Source organism: Hyaena hyaena, unplaced genomic scaffold, assembly GCF_003009895.1.
Source record: "Hyaena hyaena isolate Hyena2069 unplaced genomic scaffold, ASM300989v1 scaffold_47, whole genome shotgun sequence".
NCBI classification, from domain to species: Eukaryota; Metazoa; Chordata; class Mammalia; order Carnivora; family Hyaenidae; genus Hyaena; species Hyaena hyaena.
In genome coordinates, this window is record NW_024080679.1 from 4,777,424 (window position 1) to 4,797,247 (window position 19,824).

Sequence of the window (19,824 nt, forward strand, 5' to 3'; positions counted from 1 at the left end):
GTTTGTGTCAGCATTATTATTCAGAATAATAAATAATAGTAACTAAATATCCATTAATACAGAATTGAAGATGAGTTGTGTTATAGTCATATCAAGGAAGACATTACAGTCATTAACATAATGGTATGTACAAGATATATGTATATTATTAAATGAAATAAAAGGTAAAACTCTTCATACTACCATTTGTGAAGAAAAACATAATTCATTTGTTTTTGGCTATGCTAGACTAGTTTGGAAAGATACATAGAAATCTGATAGGAATAACTGGCTTGAGAAGGAAAAGTGGGAAATGAGAGACAAGGGTGAGCAAAGACATTTACTATATACCTTATTCTGTCCATTGAATGTTGTACTATGTATGTATATGCCTACTTTTTAAAACACAATTTCAAAGATTAAAATCACTTACATGCACTGGTCTTCCAAAAAGAGACCTCATGCCTGCTACTCTAATCTTTTGCCGCAAGTCCTCTCCCATCCACCCATTTACACCTCTGCTAGAGATAGACTGCAATTCTTACTGCCAAACGCACTCCATGGCCCATTGCTCTGTGTTCTGCATCTGTTTGTAAGTTTCTCTCCCATGTGGAACATGCTCCTTCCTCCACAGCCTGTACTTTTAGACCCAACTCCTATGTCACTTTAGCCAGGCGTCCTCTCTGACCACCATGATCATCACTATGGTTTCTCTCCTCTGAAATGGGATGTTTATAACCTAGGCTTTGCAAATGAGTATATAGTTCTGCTTGTTCTAGATTATTGGCTCCTGCTTTTGTAAGTTATTATCTTGGAAACCAGTCAGTTAAGCGTCTCAACAGCAACAAGGCAACAATGACTCAAATGTCTTTGTACCTTTGACACTACCCATCTTAGGGATGAGCACAGATTGAAGGCTCACCATGCCAGCAGGATGGAGGACTGGATGTCGGAGGAGGGTCCAAAATAAACTCTTCTGAGATTTTGAGCACAGGGATATTTTGACTGTGAGACTGCTGTTACCAGGGTAAGACTCTCAAGGAAATTCAGAAATTCATTGTTAGGGAAATATGACAATAACCACAGAGGTCAAGCAGACAACATATATGTGTAAATAAATGGGCAGTTAATAGAAGCGATGGACCCTGGGAATCAATTAGAAAACTACTGGCTTGCTAAAGGTTTCACTACATTTATTTTAAAGAAAATAATAACAAAACCAAACTTCCTTCAGGCAAACAGCATATATCCAGAGTAGATGAGTAGATTTATTCATGACCAGCAACTAGTTTACCACCTTAAGTCAGAAGTAGCCACTAACTAACCTGTCTCTGCAGGTAGTCATATCCATGAGGAGAGAGAATTCTAAAAACAGTTCTAGAGGGGCGCCTGGGTGGCTTAGTCGGTTAAGCGTCCGACTTTCGCTTAGGTCATGATCTCGCGGTTCGTGGGTTCGAGCCCCGCGTCGGGCTCTGTGCTGACTGCCAGCTCAGAGCCTGGAGCCTGTTTCAGAGTCTGTCACTCCCTCTCTCTCTGACCCTCCCCTGCTCACGCTCTCTCTCTCCTAGAAATAAATTTAAAAAAATATATATTAAAAAAAAAAAAAAGGAATATAGCAGAGTTGAATATATTAAATATATTGAATGAATAAATCCCACAAAGATATTAATTCTCTCCAAAATTTATAAATTCAATAAAATGGCAGTTGAAATCAGAATAGGTTTTTGTAACAATTATGAAACTAGCTTTAAAATGACAACTAAGAAATTCAAAGAAACAAGAATAGCCATAACATTATTTAAGAGTAAGGTGGGAAGACTTGATCTACTGAACACCAAGTTTTCTTACAAAGCTACAGTAATTCAGGCACAAGGATACACAAACAAATCAATGGACACAAACAGTCCTAGGAACAAATCATATCAAAGAACATTTAATAGAGTACCTCTCTATTGGTGGCTCAGTCAGTTAAGTGCTCAGGTCATGATCTCATGGTTTGTGAGATTTGTGAGTTCAAGCCCTGCACTATTTATGACAAAGATGGCACTACAAAGCAGTGGGGAATTGTCTCTTTGATACATCATGCTAGACTAATGTGGTATAGTATGAAGGAAAAAAAATGAAACAGGACCCCTGCTTCCCATTATACCCAAAGCTGAATTCTAGGCAGATTATAGATCTAAATAAGAAGGGTAAAACAAAAAATCTCCTAAAACAGAATAGCCTCATGATATCAGGGTAACTTCTTAAACAGGACACAAAAATATTAATCATAAATTTAAAAAATGATATATTAGATTCCGCTGAAATGGAGAGATGCTGAATGTCAAAGATAGGCATCAAAAGGAAATAAATATTTGCAATACATATAACAAAGAGCTAATATCAAGGACAGTCACAGATCAACCCTTACAAGACATTTTTTTAAAGACAACCTAAGAGACACATGAGTTGAGCAGGCACTTCACAAAAGAACATATAAATGTGAGCAATAAACCTACAAAAAAAAAAAGTGTCAACCTTAATGGAAACTGAGGAATGTAAATTAAACACATGACCAACTACTATACACACACCGAAATGGCTAAAGTGAAAAAGATGGAAAATATTCAGGATTGGCCAGCATATCTCACCAGTGGTTTATCTGTTGCCTTATATCCTAGCCAATGCAGTATTTTCCATCTTTTTCACATTAGCAATTTTGATGGATGCACATTAGTCACTCACTTACGAAACCATGACAATTTAGGCTAAAGCTGAAGATAATTATATGCAGAAATTCCACTTTTAGTTATATACACAAGAGAAGTACTTACAAGGTACACTGAGATTCAAATGCAAGAATGTTCACAGAATTATTAATGTAAACAAAAACTGGAAATAATTCAAATGTCTATTGACAGGAAAATGGATGGAGAAACTGTAGTCTACTCATTCAACAGAATACAATACTCCAATAAAAATGAATGATGAAAATGAATAAACTTTAGTCAAATGCAACATCATCGATAAATCCCACAAAGAAGCCAAACAAAAAAATACATAATTCTGGGCCTGACTGAATTTATGTAAAATTCAAAACACAGGAAAAATTAAGCTATAGTGTTTAGGGATTTAAACTTAGAGGAGTATAACTATACAGGAAAGAAAAGACGGAATTTCCCAAAGGCAAGATAGTCGTGACCTTTGGAAGGGGGCATATGATTGAGACAGAACATGTCAGCAACTTCTGGAATGCTGGCAAAGTTCGATTTCTTGTCCAAGGACACAGGTCCAAGAGTGTTTAGCATGTAAAAGGAGTCACGGAGCCAGATTTATTTCTGTTCTGTGCACTTTTCTGTACATATATTTCATAATACACAAGTATAAAGTTGCCCAACCAAAACTTTTCTATAACATACAGTTATTTTATAATAGTTTACATCAAGTTTAATCAGAGGAAGGGCAACAAGAGGGGTGAACACGTAGGGTTGGAATAAAGGATGGGAGGGAGAATATGGGAGCTTCTCTTCCATAATGAAAAGTCAATAGACAAGTGCCTAAAACCAAAACTCAAGCATATATTTAAAGATAGTAAATACCAAATAAGAGAGAAAAAAATACTTGTCCTATGGAAAGGATAAATTGTAGATAAAAAGTTGGAGGTCTATTATTTAGCTAACAAATCTTGAAGAACTATTCACGGACTCTTTAAAACCTAAAAAACAAAACCAGACAAAACCTATGGAAAAAAGAAGACCCTGAAAGACAGCATTTACAAGTAGAACCTTCAGCATCCCATCTCTTGCTCACTTCTTCACTTCTATCACATTCTGAGAGAGCCAGCATTAACTTTGGGCCTGAAGGGAGGCTCTCTAAACAGACCGGACCCCCATCTCTGGTTGCCTCATTCGCTACTCTTAAAATGAATATAAAAGATAATAATGGAAGAGAAATTCAATGTTCATTTCTACCTCCTAATGAAAAAGAAAGCTATAGACAAAAGTTAAGGTATATAATAATGTAAATACAAAGAAAGGATTTCCACTTGTGGATTACAAGGCATGAACTACTGGCAAACAGCAGAAGAGCTACAGTATGAAAATGTGAATTTAAACATTTCTAAATGTAGTTTAAAAATAGGTACTGCTTTTAAACTGAGCATACACAATTAACACACTAGTGTTGTCAATGCATAAAAATTGACATAAAATGTCATAAAAATTAGGTCAAAGATAGTACAATAAAATTATGTGAAATACATTCATTTATCAATTTCTAAATAAACCTGATTTATTTTTAACTGACATCTTAATTATCCACATTTACATCTGGAATATAACAACTTTTCTCTCTTTTAACAATGTGAGACAAACAAAATGTTATGATTATACATTAGCTATGCCTCCTGAGTTTCTACAGCTGAAATGTCAGGTCAATTACTTAATAAGATTTAATTTTACCTTGTTTAATCTGTCCTTGCACAATATTACTGGAAGTTGGAGGGGAACCCCTTGCCTTAGAAAGGTCTGGGGTGCTTGGTCGAGGTGGCCTTTAAAAAGAAGAAAATATATGTATATATACTTTCATATTTTCATATTTCTGAAACCATTTAAAATATTAAACTTCCTAGTCTCAAATGAATTGCAAAACAAATATATACAGACCATTTTCAATTTACTGTTGAAAAAAACTTGTTTTTTTCCCTATTTTGTACCGATTAACATTTTCCTTTTCAAATTTTAATATGTTAAATGATTAGCAAATAGCAAGTAAAAGTTTTACAACTACAATTTATGCTTTATGCTAGTTTAAGGAATATTTATGAATAGTTTAATGTGCTACCATTGACAAAGAAATATCATAATTAGTCCTTTACTCTTCAGTATTAACATGCTGAGATTTCAACCTTCCCTCTATCACTGGTCCAAACGAATTCGTGGAACAATCAATACTTTGAGTTTAAATTCATCCTTAAAATCTGAAAAAAGAAGTAAGGCATGAGAAGTCTTGGACTCAGAGGCCATCCGTCTCATTTGGAATTCCAGCTCTACCATTTAACTACTTGTGTGACCTGGACATATAACTTGGCTTCTCTGCGTCTCCGTTTTCTTATCTGTAAGTCTCAGTTTTCTTATCTGTAGTAAAAGGATAATAAAAGTACCTACCTTACAGGGTTAAGAGCATTAATGAGAAAGTATCTATAAAGTACTTACAACAGAACCAGTTATAAGATAAGTACTACTTAAGTATTCGATTTTTTAAAATTCTCAATATGATCAACCCTCAATAAAGTAAAATAAAACCAGTTTCAAAGCTATCTTCATGACTTCTGAAAATAGGTAATAGCAAATCAGGTTAGGCATTCGTGAAATACTCAAATAATACTCTACTACAAGTAAGAGCTGTTTTCTCTTTTCCAACTGAAAAATTCTGATTACTCACAAAATTCTGAGGCCAATTACTGAACACCTATCATTCATTATAGGTGTCACAAAGAGAAGCAGCATTTCAATCAAATACACATTATGAATTAAATGTAAATGCAAACTTTAAGTAGATACAATTCCAAGATTATACTTACCAAAGAGTTAGTCTATAATTCATGTATTAAAGCTTAACTGATACCTACTTTCTCATTCCAAAATTTGTTTTAAAGAGCTATGTCATATAGCTGAGTGAAGGTTAAACTGTGTAATTTTGTCATGCTCTAAATCACACATATTGTGTTTTATAGTTTAAAGGGAAACACTGAGATGACACAAAAATGGTAAGGTGGGCAGAGCCAACAAAATAAAAATAAACAGTGAGAAAAATAAAAGTTTCTTTTTTTCTGAACGTGATAATAAAATCAGACTATCATGTCCACACCTGGTAGGACCCTTCTTCATATGATCACCAATAAATGTTGCGTTGGTCATACTCATTAACGTATTTGCCAAAGATATGATAGACAGGAGATGCTGTGTGGTGACGGCTCGGGACACTCCGTAAGTTCCCTTTCCTGCGCCCTCAGTTGCTGGCAGCTTCCTTCCGACTTCCGCTTTCCCATGTGATAGTTTACGAGCAGGCTGATTATAACCAGGAAGCATCAATGACATATGACCTCCTCGCGACAAGAGACCAAAAGATACTGTGCAGTGGGGTTTTAGCATTCCAAGGCGATCAAGACAGACTTCGTCCAGAACTTCATTTAAACCCCAGGCGTGAAGACAGGACATGAACAGTTTTGCAGTGTCCATCGTTAAATTGTATTCTAACAGGGTCAATGGCTTAGATTTGCTGGCCCGATATTCTGGGTCGCTTTCTTCCCTCCTCTGCCTCATTATCTCCTCATCCTCCTCTTCATCATCAAGGAGATGTTCCTTTATGTTCTCTTTGATAGTTTCCTTCACTTGTTGGAAAAGAACTGCTGCTCGTTTTCCAGTTAGAAAAGAGCCCCCTTTGTCTGAACTGCCAGATGCTTTTTGCAAATTCTCTGGGGAAATAAGCGCGGTATTCGGCCTAGAGGCTTCTTCAGTCAAGAGTTGAATAATCAACGCTTCCACATCAAAGAAAAGCACATGTATGTCTGGGTCTGTCAGGTTTGTCTTTATTGCTTGAACCATCAGGGAGTTATGAGAATATTTAGGTAAATTTCCCTGCAATAAACATTTTTAAAAAATGGTTACAATATAAAGTGTTTAATTTCATACATTCATTACTGAATAATAAATAGTCAGAGGAATTTGAATACTTATCAAACTGTCTTTTTAGGTACCTCTATCATTAAAAGTAACACGCAAACTTTGCTAATCAGCAGCATGTAAAAGATATGAATTTATATGAGGACTTTATACTGAAATAATTATAAAATTATCCGTTTCTAAAACAAGAAAATTTTGTTATTGAAGGAGGGAGGTTTTGTTTTGTTTTGTTTTCTTTTGTTTTACTCAAAGAACAGATCAAAAATAGTTGCAATAACTTCTATGCAAATTCTATCTCTGGAAATGAACTACTGGTCCACCTGAAAGAAGAGTCTACTTATGACTCATGGCTACTCACCTAGGCTGTACCATCAAATTCCACCTTTTTCTACTTCACCTTCACACTCGCCCTGTTCAGATTCTTTTCCCTCAATAGACAAAGCTCAAGTCTACTCAGACTCTAAAAAACAGTGCTATCCTGTGACCATGCTCCTCTCCTACTAATCTCCCCCCACTTTAACTGCCCCTTTCAGCCAGATACATGACAAGTAGCAGGCTAATCCAAGGCAACTCTCAGTCCCACTCCTCCCCGAGCTCCTTGTTATCTTTGCTGGCTGAGTGAGAACGAAAATATGGACAACAAAAATAAAAAGCCAACTCTCCCAGCTTCCTGGAGAATACCTTCCGGGTGAGCCTTCGAATTCTGAGCACCCTTCTCAGTGAAGACCACTGCCTTGAAGCAAGTTTCAGTGAAGACCACTGCCTGGAAGACTCATCCTTCCTTCCACATTAGGACAAACACTTGCATGCAGGTGGCGCCCTAATACCCATCGTCAGCCAGACCAGCCTCCTGGAGTTTTAATCCTCCATCTGCAACTGCTTGTATCTAGATGTCCCACAGCAGCACCTCATATTCGATATGTGCTGATGTCCAGCCTGTCACTGTACCCATAGTACTTCCCAGGCCATCAGTGGAGAATCATTCCTCTTCCAGTGCATCCTCACGTGCAGACCCTTAGTTTCTCCTCTCAGCAGGGTTCGCTGCCCCTAGTCTCTCCTTACTCCAATCCACCTCCCTGGAGGCACAACACTTCTTTCTGAAGCACAAATCCAATCACATCACTCTGCAGTCAAAAAGCTGCCACTAACATGGGTTATGAAGAGAAATGGAAAAAACAGATTAAACACAAAGTCAAAATATAGATGGAGAGATCTGATCTCAAGATGAGAAAGGGCTTTCTAAACATACCTAAATTTAAAATTCACTACTATAAAAGCAAAAGGCAAGAAATAGGAAAGTGTGCCAAAAATAAGACTGATAGACTTACAATCTATACAAATATTTCTTAAAATTAGGAAGAAAAATACTAATGCCCAAATAAAAGAGGGAGGGGGAGGATATGGTAAAGATCAAGGACAACTCCTAATGAAAGAAACAAAGAGTCAATAAATATAGGAAAAAACCAGCTCAAACTAGTTGTCAGGGAAATAACCGTTAAAATTAACTACAAGACGCCATTTATAAAATTAGCACACATAAACACTAAAAACTACTTAGCTAGGTGTACAGTGAAGTCAAATCCACATACTGCAGGCATGAATTTAAACAGGAGCTTTCTAGAAGAGCAATGTGGCAAAACACATTGCAAGCCCTTTAGATTGTTTGATCCAGTGCCGTTATTTCCAGAACCTGATCTTACAGAGTCAGAAATACAGACAGGGGTTGATGTACAAAGATGCTCGGTGAAATGGGAGCCATTATTTTAAATTGAAACCTAAATAATCTAACAATAAGGAAACAGGTAAATAATTTAAGGGTAGCCATATAATAGAATAAATACTGCGATCATTCCAAATCATGCTTTCTGGGCACATTTAACCACATGACAAAATCTCCTGTTCCAATTTTAAGTGAGATAAAATTACACACACACACACAGTATGGTTCTGATTTCATTTTTTAAAATTTATGTATTTTGAGAGTGAGGGCACACATGAGTGGGAGAAGGACAGACAGAGAGAGACAGAAAATCTCAAGCAGGCTCCAGGCTCAGCAAGACGCCTGACACGGGGCTCAAAACTACCACCCTGGGATCATGACCTGAGCCAAAATCAAGAGTCAGACACAGCGACTGAGCCATCCAGGCGCCCCTGATTTCATTTCTTTAATGCTTAAGTATATATTTGAGCATGGTGAGAAACACGGGGAAGAAATACATGAAAATGTTAGTAATAGCATTTCGTGATGGAATTATAGAATAGTTTTCCTATATATTTTTTTATATTTCTTAAGTGGTATATAGTCAATATACATTATTTTCGTAATTAGAAACTAAATCCTTCAGCACAATATTCAAGGCTCATTACAGTTTGATACTGAGTACTTTTCCAGCTTTAACAAATAGGCTCTAGCACTATAACCATGGTCCATTAATCCTTTTAATTATCCCTTTGCCCAAAATATTCTTCTTCGTTCCATTCTAATCCCATCTCTTCCACCAAGCCCCTAATTCTCCCAAGGAAAGTTAGTTCTCAATGAATTCAGTTCCCATAACATTTTATATCTACTATACGTCATAAATGTGTACTTCTTGGCTATATTGATAGAACTGTTGTATATATTTACACTTTCTTGTACTCTGTGGGAACTATGTCTTACTCATTTTATGTAACCTGATCAGAGTACCTGGCAGAATGAACAAAGAACATTATAAAATTATTTTTAAATTGTTAATCTACTCTTCTATCATAAAATTATAACAAATCCCCTTAACTGGTCTTTCTTCTTTCTCAATCCTTCTCCCATCGGACTATGTTACTTTCTAGCTGAAGGGGCTTCAAAAGTACCTTGTAACCCAAAGATACAATCTTTGCACAGCAAAAACTTCTCTGCCAAGCACTAAACATCCCCCAAAATATATTACTGCCTGCTCCTCCAATTTCATCTCTAACCACAACCCCTATATCTTCTACCACAACCCAATTAAACCACTTGTACCTTCCAGAACCACGCAGTTTCAAGCACTTGTACCTGTGCGCTGCACATGCCAGGATGACGCTCTCTTCTCATTCTCCCCATAGTCCCTCAGGTGCTATGTTCCCATTCTTTAAGAAGTATTTCCCAGATGTTAACTAGAACTACTGTGGTGATCATTTCACAATATACACAAATATCAAATCACCACATTGTAAACATGAAACTAAAGTAATGTTGTATGTCAATTATACTTTCCTTGAAAAACATATTTTAAAAAGTCTCAAGTGGCTGCTGTTACAAAAATTATTTCCATAATTATTACTGATTCTGTCTCCTTTGTTTAAACCTCTGTTCTGAACTGAATAATGTTCAAAGGAAGGTAGAAAATAAATATTATTTCTACATCACAGCTTAAGATCCTACAGAGCATAAGTAATATAAATTTATATTATACAAAAGATGAATTTAAAAAATCAAGACTATCTCTAGGGCGCCTGGGTGGCTCAGTTGGTTAAGCGTCTGACTTCAGCTCAGGTCATGATCTCGCAGTCCATGGGTTCAGGCCCCACATCAGGCTCTGTGCTGACAGCTCAGAGCCTGGAGCCTGCTTCAGATTCTGTGTCTCCCTCTCTCTCTGTCCCTCCCTTACTCATGCTTTGTGTCTCTCCATCTCTCAAAAAAGGAATAAACTTTAAAAAATTTTTTAAATAAAAAAAAAATCAAGACTTTCTCAATACTTTCAATCCTGTATTTAATTCATTCATTATGCATTTGCCTACGTTTGTGCAAGACACTGGAGATACGAAGACAAGTAAGATGATTTTGTTGTGATGTTACTATGACAATATAGTAAGAATGGTGCCATGAAGAAAGGGGACTGCAAGGGACGATAAGGGACAACAGAGAAAGTATCAAGTCCACCTTGGGTGCCCAGAGAGGGCCTCTCCAAAGGGGTGACTTGAACTAAATGAAAGGGCAGAAAGATGGCAAAATGTGACAAAGGACAAAAGCACGACGCATCACAGGATGGATACTGATGAGACCACAGATGACCAAGATGAAGAAGGCAAGGGGTGGGGTCCACTGAGTGCTCAGAGGTTCAGACTGAGGCTGTTGAACTTGATCTTGTAGGCTCGGGGGTCATTACAGCAGTGCTTCTCTCAGAATCATCAGGGTCACTTGTTGAAATGCAAGTTCCGGGGCCTGATACCAGGCCTGAATCAGTATGAATGGACCAGAATGGACTGGAACCTGCCTAATGAGAGCCCCAGACTACTGATGCAGTAAAGTTTGAGAACTATCATCGAAAGCCTTTAAAAGAGTAGAATAACATGACCAAATTTAATTTCATAAATGTTAATCCACCAGCAATGTTGGCTAAAAAGAAGCAAGATCAGAGTCATGAATATGAATTGGGAGGAAACAGAAGCCAAGCAGATGAGGGAAGATAAAAGTATGCAACAGTACTGAGAATGCAGAAGGTGTGCTGGGCTGAGGAATGTGTACATTACCCTTCTATTCCTAACACCACTGTACTTCCTATTTGTTTTTCAAATGCTGCGTGTCATGCCAAACACAACGCTTAATGCTTTGTACCCACTGACATTAATTTGAATGATACATAAAGTTATTTGTAATAGGTTATACCTAACATATTATTGAGAGGAAAATTATTATTAATACTCACAGCTACTAAATTGTTGTTTATGGCCCAGGCACTATGCTAGGCTTCGGGGTTCAATATATCAGGGGAAAAGGTAAAATATCATCTTATATTAACATTAGTTAGACAGACATGGCACAATATATGAGGGAGACAGACATGGCACAATATATGAGGGAGACAGACATGGTACAATATATGAGGGAATAGGTAGTGACAACATCAGGTAATACCAAGAGCCCACCACAGTACATGAGTAAATACTGTCTTTCCAGTAAAGACCTATAAAATTCAAAATACAAAATAGGAGAAAGAAAGATCATTACTACCAAAGAATATAAGGTCAAACATGTTTGCTAAGGAAATTACTGAGGCAGCAAGAGTGGCTTGAAGAAGAGTGAGGACACCAGATCAGCTTTTCAGCTCTTTCCTCTGATGTCAACCATCTATGTGCCCCTTTCAGCACCCCGAGATCCGCCCCAGGACTGTCTCATTCCAGAAGGTGTGCCTGCAGACAGCCCATGTGCTTGGACCATTGAAAGGTTATCTAGGGTCTGGTACCATGATATCTGGACGTCACTGTCTGCATCTCCTCTTATCACAACCTCTCAGTGCTGCTGATCGTGTCATTGTTGCAAAAACTGTACCTACGAGCAATCCACAGTCAGAAGAAGAGGGGAAAAGAGAAGAAGAAAGCAATTATAAAAGTAGAGGGGAACAGAGGGAGACGGAAGGAAAGAAGGAGAAAATGACTCATCCCCTAAGTCCCGCATATGACCTGTAATACCTGACATCGGATTTTAAGGACTTAAAGGCTTATTACAATAAAATATAGACACCCAGCAAAGTTGCGAGGGTGAGACTCAGCTAAGTGCCTGGAGATGGAGGAGCTGATCACGGATATGTTTGATATTCTAATATGTCACATGAAGATTAGCTGAAGGAAGATGAACAGGAACATCTATCAAACTCCAAGGGTCCCTTGGCTTAATCATAAGATATACATATCTAGAGCAAAGTAATTCATTCTAATCATCTTACAGTCATAGCAATTTCCCACATAGGCTACCTAATCCTGGAAATTCTTTAACAGGAACCTTAGTACGCGTGCTCTGCCTGCCACCTTTATTAAGAACATTTGAAATGTGTGCTCGCGATTCACTTTACATTATCACGGCAGAAGATTAGATTCAACAAATATTTGTGGAGTTTCTATTATATGCAAAATGCTTGAAAGGAAATAAAGCCTTTGTACCCAAGGCAATAATTTCAAAACTTACCTGAAAAAGGGCAACAAGAAAAGCTAAATTATAAAGTATACACAGATGAAATGGTTTCAAAGTTGCTAGTAAAACTCAGTGGTAAACGCAAAATACATACACACAACATGCTTAAAAAGCTAGTAAAATAGATATATTTGACATTTTCATTGTAAGCGCTAAGCTTACAATGAAACATAACAATGTTATGGGTATCTGTACAGGGGAAAAAACACATTTAGCAATTTCAAGTATTAAATAAAGAAACGGACTTAAAATATTACGGAAACGCAGCAACAGGAAAAAATTACTGGATTGCTTGCTCATCACTGAAAGCGAACCTCTGGCAATCACGTTAAGGGTAGCAGGTAAAACTGTATCTCTAGTGAAAAACCCAAGGAAAATGACAGAACTATGATCAGGAGATTGATCTTTATTCGTGCCTGGGTCGTTTCCAGCACATGCGCACATGTGCACACCATGAGCAGCACCCCACCCCCCACCCCTGCTCCCGCAACAAGAAAACAACTTACAATCCGCAGAGGAGAAAACATTGATGCATCCTTGTTATCTAACATTGTCATCATTCTAGACTTCAATATATGCTAGGTTAAATCAAGTCAGCTGAAATATCTGGTAGCTTTGTTCCCCTAAAACCAATGTTATGATGGTATTTTGAGCAGCTGTCCTTTTATCCAGAAATTTAGAACACTAGCAATAACTTTACCCTTGCACCATTCATTCACTTCAATGGTTCTGATTTAAAAACTTACTTATTTCTGAACCGTATTTTAGCATCATAGTTTTTGGGACTATTTCTAAGGTTACCTAGTAAAATAATTTATTATTTTTCTGGAAAAAACATGGAGTCCAATCTGTAATACAAAATAGTCCAGATTTCTACCTAAAGTTGATTACTGTGTATATAACATACACACATTTCTATAAATATCAATAGTGAGTCCTAAAATAGAACATAGGAAAAATATGTAATTATGTATGTATATGTATGTATAATTATACTTATATAACATTTTACAAAATAATTATTTGTGTCATTTCTAATGCATGTTCTAAATATTTTTTTAATTTCCTAAGTATAATATAAAGAACTGGTTTATTACCTAAGAATATTTTGGAAGGAAAAATTTTTTTTAAAATTTTAGAGGCACCTGGGTGGCTCAGGCGGTTGAGTGTCCAATGCTTGATTTTAGCTCAGGTCACGATCTCATGGTTCAGAGGTTCAAGCCCCATATGGGAGCTTGCGTTGACAGTGTGGGATTCTCTCTCTCTCTCTGCCCTCTTCTCAAGATAAATAAACTTTAAAAAAGTTATTCTTGATTATGGATAGGATATTCTATTGAATAAAGAATTTTAAAATAACTTCTGAAAATTCTGAGGCATAATGTTAAATGCAAAAGATTCAATGAATAAAAACACACTGATGTCTTAATGTATTTCAAAAATGTTGTAAAATTAGCTAAGGGAGAACCCCATTGTTTCCTATAAACACATATGGCTTTAATGTTCATGATTTTAAGTACAGCTGACCCTTGAACAATATGGGGGTGAGGGACACTGAGCCCCCTCCTCCCTGCACACAGCAGAAAATCTAAGTGTAACTTCTGACTCCCCCAAAACGTAACTACTAATAGCCTATTGTTGACCATTACGGACAATGTAAACAGTCGATTAATAATACTGTAGGTTATGTGTATTATATAGTGTGTTCTTACAATAAAGCTAGAAAAAAGAAAATCATAAAAAAATACATTTACAGTACTATACCGTATGTATTTTAAAAAATCCACATATAAATGGATTTTTATGGGGCAAACCCATGCCGCTCAAGGGTCAACGGTATTAGGAAAACGGTAGCAAGGGAGGGAGGAAGTGGAAAGGATTAAGAATATGTGTTAAGACTGAAATGGATATCTGGTGCCCTCTGCTGTCGTATTGCTGTTACTTAACACTAACAAGGTAACTGTTCTTTCTCAGAGAATCCATTTAAGTTACAATTAAACAACATACTATCTCAAATATTTGATTTTGGAAAGGAGATTTTATGACAAGGCATGGATGACAATATACTCAGATGATGTTATTTTGGTTTCATTAATAAGTGTTTATGTGTTTTCACTAACAAGTATATTAATAAGCATAAACCAAAAGGGATATTTAACCTACTGAGAGGTCTTAAGGTTTGATACTATACAATAATTTATTTCACATGACATAAATAAAATGTAAATGACTCAAAAGTTAAGTATAAGTATTAAATATAAACACTTAGGTCATACCTTTTATAGAGAAAATACCTTCTAAAGGTATTTCTACAGGCCACATCTTACTGGATAATGTTTGAATAATAATAATATCCAAATGGTATTAATATATTAGGAGATTAGAAGATTAACACATTAAGGTTCCACAACACTTGCATAAAAGAGATTTGAGTTGTAACTGTTCCCAAAGGGCCAAGTCACCAAAGTCCAAGAGCCCTGGGCGCTAGGGCACCCCAGTCCCCCATTAGACAAACCTCTGTATGAATCACTTAAGGTCGCTTGTATTGATTCTTCTGTCTTCTAAATAAAAGAGAGATGTTGCAAACAGCAAACAAGTAACAAAACAGTATTCTTTTCACTGGTAAAATAGGGCTAATAAAACCCAGCTCATTTTATCTCAAATGAATGTTAAAGACACGCGTGAAAAGTCTAAACCAATTAAAGGAACCGTTAAAAGGGGGGGGGGGGGAACTGTTTAAAGAAAAAAAAAAGTGCTCCGGGTCTAACACATCCTCCTGGGTATTCCAAACCCTTAACACATTTGAGAATGAATGGAAATGAGAGCATTTCCTGCCAACCGGCTAAGAAAAAAAGCTAAGAGTAATAACGGCAAAACGAACAGGAGACAAGAAAACGGCTTTCATCCACCCAGGGTCCCAGTGGCGAGCAATCTCAGATTTCAGAAATACTCACATCAAGTAGATTCTAACCCAGTAGATCCTGAACCCTCTTCCCCCACCGCTGCAGGCCTCGGCACGCGCCGCCCGTCAGCTGCCCTCGGCGTTCTCTCTGCTGGGATGCTCTTCCCACTCTGCCCCCTGACACCAAACCTGCACACGAATGACTCTGTTCGGAGAAGACGCTCTTCCCGACGCCTCAGCAGGCCAGTCCTCTCCTGAGGATGCTCTCCCGCTTGGTTCGCACCTCGGGTAACATAAAGCGCACCGTAATGAACGGCGCACTCGCCTCCCTCATCAGAGCAGGAACTCGACGCGAAGGCCTGCAGGGTGTGGACGTGATTCATGGACTCGCCAGCCGTCCCAGCGCGGGGCCCAGCTTACCGTACACGCTCCAGGTGTGCCCAACGAAGGAAATCAATCGTTCAATCGAGATTATTAAACTAGCATGTGAATACCTATTGTGATAAATGTGTTAAAACATGGTGTCCATTTGACTTCATTACAACCTTATTACCTCCAGTTTAAAGCTGAAAACAAATGGGAGCTAGAAGGCAAGCCAGTTAGCCACACGGGTCCCGTAGCTAATCAACGGTTAAGACAGAGGAAGAAGTCAGGGTCCTCTGGTATCTGCCAGACATTTGCTTGTAAATATCAAGGGCTTCTCGGCATTAGGTCTGCAGAGATTCTAGAGACGGGAGGAGAGTAGCGTGAATCCCCTCCATATTAATCGACCTTAAATTCTGGGTTCTTCACAGTGATTCAATGGACAGTTTGTGCCAGGAGCCGGAATTACAAGGAGGAAGAGCGAATAGCCCTTTGAGAAGCTCTCAGTCTGACAGAGCAGCAGCCTTCAGCCAGAGGTGACTTACTCCTCATCCTCAAGGGACACTTGGCAACGTCTGGACGCATCACTGTGAGTCACAACTGGGAGAGGGTGCTAATGGCATCTAGTGGGTGGAGGCTGGGGATGCTGCTTAAACACGTCACGTTGTATGACACAGCTCCCAGAACAAAGAATTACCCAGCCCCAAATGTCAACAGCGTTGAAGTTAACAAACTCTGATACACAGAAACAGACATGTAAACAGACAGATCTCCTTGTTTCCCTGTATTGGTACAAAAAAATTAGTACCAAGAAAGAAACATAAACACAAGTGGTGGAGGATCAGAGAAGATACAAGTGACCACTGGACTGGACAGCATTCCCTGAAAACTTCAGGGGCCTCCGTGGGGACAGTGGTCACAGAACGGAGGCTCAGGAGAGGGCTGGGAGCGAGCCGGGTGAGTGGGAGCCACAGCCAGGGGAAGGCAGGGAAAGGGGGCGAGGGAGGCACACTGGCATTCCAGGCCCCGGCAACCAGCAAGTACATTTATCAAAATACAGACTGGAGACACCGAGTTACATCACACTCCGGACAACTAAAATCCTGATTTGCACTGAAAATCCCCTCCTTTTTTCTTTGCCTTTCTTGTTTCTACCTCTTCCCTTCATGCCCATCCGCTGCCCTGAGAAAATATCACCTTTACCAAGGCTGATTGCTGCCGGGTGTGAAGTGTGATTAAGAAAAACAGGGATCTTCACACAAGCTAAGACAGAGAAGTGTGGAAGACCACGGAAAGATGTCTGGATACACTTAGTCTATTCCAGGCTACTGAGAGCACGGCATAGAATTCCAACCACAACCACTACAGGCCAGTTGTACACTCCACCTCTGGACACTGCAATAAACTGCCTCCCTGAGATGACTGGCTGATTCATGTATTTCCATCCAAGGTTAATTTTAGGGCCTCAACACCACACCATATAAATCATCTTATGAATGTCATATCTGAAAGTTTTTTTTTAAACTTTAAAATCACTGTCACTGGCTCAAAGCCCTGATGGCCATCCCTCATTCTGGGAGATTTCACCATCCACACAGGTCAGTGATTTTCAACTTATGGTCTGCAACCCCAGGTAGGCAAGGGCCCTCTTAATGGATATAAAAGGATTCAAAGTCAGAGGGCAAATGACACTATGTTAAACACAGAATCACTTAGTAATAAAGTGAGTTACCTGTGGTTATATGTGCTAATGATGCTGTAGGTGCTATTTTTATTTTTTGCTATTTATAATTTGAAGTTAGTATAGGGTTACAGCATTCTAGAATGTCAGTACTGAATTTAGATGTCAAACAACCATGAAATACAGAGCATTGGTACAAACATTCTACTGCATATGAACATATGAATTTCCCATAAAAGAGAGGTTTTGATATCAGCACATCATAAGTGCTGGTTTTCAACTGCTGCTGTTCTCGCTTTTAAACAAATTCCCATTAGTTTCATCACTTTGTTTTGGGTTTTTTATTTGCATCAACAGTGTTTCTGCACTGTTATTTTCCAAAGACAAGAGTAAGACATGTCTGAGTCTTATTGTTACATGAGACATCTAATCCCGATTCCCCAAGCAGCCTGCCAGATGGCACTGCCCCCTCTTCTCAGAGTTCTTACCCGCTGAAAAACCAGAAGTACTGGGAAAGTGGGCTTCGGGGTCTTCTGTGCCAAAGACAGAGGACAGACCTGCCCTCCCAACTCCTTGGCTGTTTTGACCACAGTCCCCTTCAGCTGACTATGTCCTCACCTCAGAAAGCTTCAGTGTTAGTGTCTCCACAACGATCACAATCTTCTCTAGTTCCAAATCTTCCACCACGCAGGCTCTTCAACCTTCTGGAGCAGCAGTCCACACCCTGCTGCACCTCAGAATCACCGGGGGAACTTGAACGTTCCAAGTGCACCGGGCCGCACGCACACCGCTTCAATCAGAAAGCCCACGAGGGGGAGCCAGGCGCCAGTGGTTTTTAAAGATCCTCAGATAATTCTAATTTGCAACAGTGTGGGAACCATTATCATAGAGCCATCAGTCCCTGGATTCCACGACTTTTTTCAAACTGTCAGCCTCATCTTCCTTCCCACTCTTTCCCTAACAAGCCCAGAACCTCTGGTTAATCACATCCATCAATCTCTTACAACGACCCTCAGTGCCCTTTAACCACTGAATTACAGAGCTGCGGTTCAGAGCAGTGAAAAACTTTACCTTCTCTTTTTTCCTATACCTTTTACTACAGCTAGTTACAGCCTGTTACAACTACAAACACAGTCAATCTTCTTACTCTTTCTTCACTTCCCCTCTCATTCCCCCATCTCTCTCTCTCATCAAGCCCCGACCCAGGTTCTCATTCCCTTCCCCTCCCGACAATCGTACCTGTAACTTCTTGGAGAAACGTGAAAGCTTTAGGAATGTTCTCTATTCCACTTGCATCCACTATGCACAGAAAAATACACCCACCAGGCACTCAGCCTGTCTTCCGTCCCTTCAATTCCACAAAATAAAGTCCTCTTCCAGGTCAAAGCCAACTTCCTTCCCTCTGCCTTTGCTTTCTGCCATCCCCTGGGAGCCTAGCTTCATCAAGTACCTCCCCCTCACCCTAATCTGGAACGGTCCTCTCTGCTGCCTCTTTAACCCTAATCCACAAACATTCCCATCTGCTTGCCAACGTGCATTTTTCTCTAGCTATTCTTCTTCTTTCCTTTATCATACTTTTCAAAACTATCCTACATTTACTTCTGTTTCCACACTTCCCATTCACTCCTTAACCCATGGCAATCCAGCTTGTGCTCCCCAATATCCTGAGGAGACCCTTCTGGAAAAGCGTACTGATGACCTCAGTGACAAACACATTTCAATCCTCCCAATACTGCACAGCTACTGCATCTGCTACAACTAATCACTCTCTACCCCCTTCTGAAAGTCTCGGTTCCCTCAGTCTGCAAGTCAGCACATCCTCCTGGCTCCCCCCACACTCCTCAGAACCATTTCCACATCCTCACCTTAAGGTTAGTAGCCTGAGAGTCTATCTCAGCCCATTTAATACCTCTGAATAGTGTCACAGACTTTCATGGTGCTAAGCACCACATGTATGTTGGAGATTCCGCAACCTGTATACCCATCACCGCACCCCTCCATCACATACACAGCAACACACCATCATCGCCCACAAAACCAGTTCCTACATTCGATATCACATTTGAGAGAGCCAATTTCTATCCAACCACCCAATCAGAAAACCTGTGAGTCAACGTCACTTACCACCTGTACCTCATTAATCACCAGGTCCTGCCAAATAGCACTCACAAACAATTCTTGAATTTGAACTCTCCTCTACATCCCCCCATATCTGTTGCACATACTGGCTCTCATATAAAATTCCTTTTGAAGGAAGGATTCTAGTGCTAATTTTTTTTTTTAAGTGTGAAACCCACAGAGGTAAAAGATA

At 39.0% G+C, this 19,824-nt stretch overlaps 1 protein-coding gene across 3 annotated transcripts in view; it reads right to left on the reverse strand.

Annotated features, from left to right (window-relative positions):
* The window catches only part of WDR7 (WD repeat domain 7), a 357,763-nt gene that overhangs the window by 251,876 nt on the left and 86,063 nt on the right, over positions 1 to 19,824 (reverse strand). For all 3 annotated transcript variants that reach the window (XM_039230510.1, XM_039230509.1, XM_039230511.1), the window contains 2 exons: positions 5,830 to 6,599; positions 4,422 to 4,510 (listed from right to left, as the gene is read on the reverse strand). In XM_039230510.1, coding sequence (XP_039086441.1) covers positions 4,422 to 4,510; positions 5,830 to 6,599 — 859 coding nt within the window. The remainder of the gene's footprint in view (positions 1 to 4,421; positions 4,511 to 5,829; positions 6,600 to 19,824) is intronic.